The 1,054-nt window shown below is 60.8% G+C and overlaps 1 protein-coding gene across 1 annotated transcript; it reads left to right on the top strand.

Annotated features, from left to right (window-relative positions):
* Nucleotides 1-921: 921 nt before the first annotated feature.
* Nucleotides 922-1,053, top strand: SLC9A3R2 (solute carrier family 9, subfamily A (NHE3, cation proton antiporter 3), member 3 regulator 2; the record flags this gene model as incomplete). The annotated part of the gene is made up of 1 exon (XM_010084575.1): nucleotides 922-1,053. A coding segment is annotated over one exon (132 nt), but the record flags the coding sequence as incomplete, so codon positions are not given.
* Nucleotide 1,054: the final 1 nt, after the last annotated feature.

Here is a 1,054-nt window from a genome sequence, read left to right as displayed (position 1 = left end):
AATCCAGCTGCGATGGACCCAGTCCTGGCAGGGATGATGCTCCCCAGAGCCGGGGGGTTTGAGGGGCTCAGAGCTGGTGCTGGGTCTGTCCCCAGCAGGGATGCAGTGGAATAAACACGTCTTGTACCCCGAGGAGGTGGTGGCCATCCGTCACCTGCTGCGGGTCGAAGAGGGTTGGGGGAGCAGACGGGCACTCGGGGATTCTGCAAATTTAATTTTCTTATTATAAAAGTGCTTTTATTAAGCAGATGGGAAGGTTTTCAGCGCAGTTCCCAAAGCAAATACTGCCCTAACTGGTGTCTTAGGGCAGCCCTGCTGGGCATGGCGAGCGGGGGGGCTGCTGGCCCCCCACACACCCCCTGTCCCCCCCTCGGCTGGCCACAGGTGCCCTGGGAGCAAACGGGTGCCCGGGCAGGCGAAGGCGGGGGATCCTTGCTGCATCCCCTCCCTGCCAGCCCCGAGGCTCGCCCAGCATCCTCCCTCCTCCCCGCTTTCTGCCTCCTCCGGGGGTTTCTTTCCCATTTCCCCAGCAGATGAGCAGAGCACCTCGTTCTCCCTCTGGCAGCAGCTTGTTTCTGCTTTTCCCCTTCCAGCCATGGCAGCCGCACATTGTTCAGGCGGGAAAAAAAACCAAAACAAAACAAAAACCAAACCAAAACCCACAAAACGCAATGTAGTAAAAAAACCGCAATGTAGTCATTAACTCCACGGCCACACGGATGCTGCTGCCGCCAGGGAAACCGCAGACACGGCACAGGGACGGGACTTTGACCTTCTGCTCATCCCTGCGTGTTATCGGAGGAGCCGCCTCTCCCGGGGCTGGGAGGAGCCGCCTCTCCCGGGGCCGTGCAGGGTGAAACACTGCGGGACGCTGGGGGGATGCTGCCGTGGGCTGACGTCTTTCCTCCCTTCTCCGCGCAGGATGGAGACGGGGAGAAGAAGGACCCGTTTGAGGAGAGCGGGCTGAGCCTGAGCCCCACGGCGGCCGAGGCCAAGGAGAAGGTGCGGGCCAAGCGGGTGAAGAAGAGAGCTCCGCAGATGGACTGGAACAAGA

The sequence above is a fragment of the Pterocles gutturalis genome, unplaced genomic scaffold (assembly GCF_000699245.1).
Source record: "Pterocles gutturalis isolate BGI_N339 unplaced genomic scaffold, ASM69924v1 scaffold2455, whole genome shotgun sequence".
Taxonomy (NCBI): Eukaryota; Metazoa; Chordata; class Aves; order Pterocliformes; family Pteroclidae; genus Pterocles; species Pterocles gutturalis.
The sequence above is the reverse complement of the archived record's forward strand: the minus strand, read 5'-3'. Positions and strand labels throughout refer to the sequence as shown.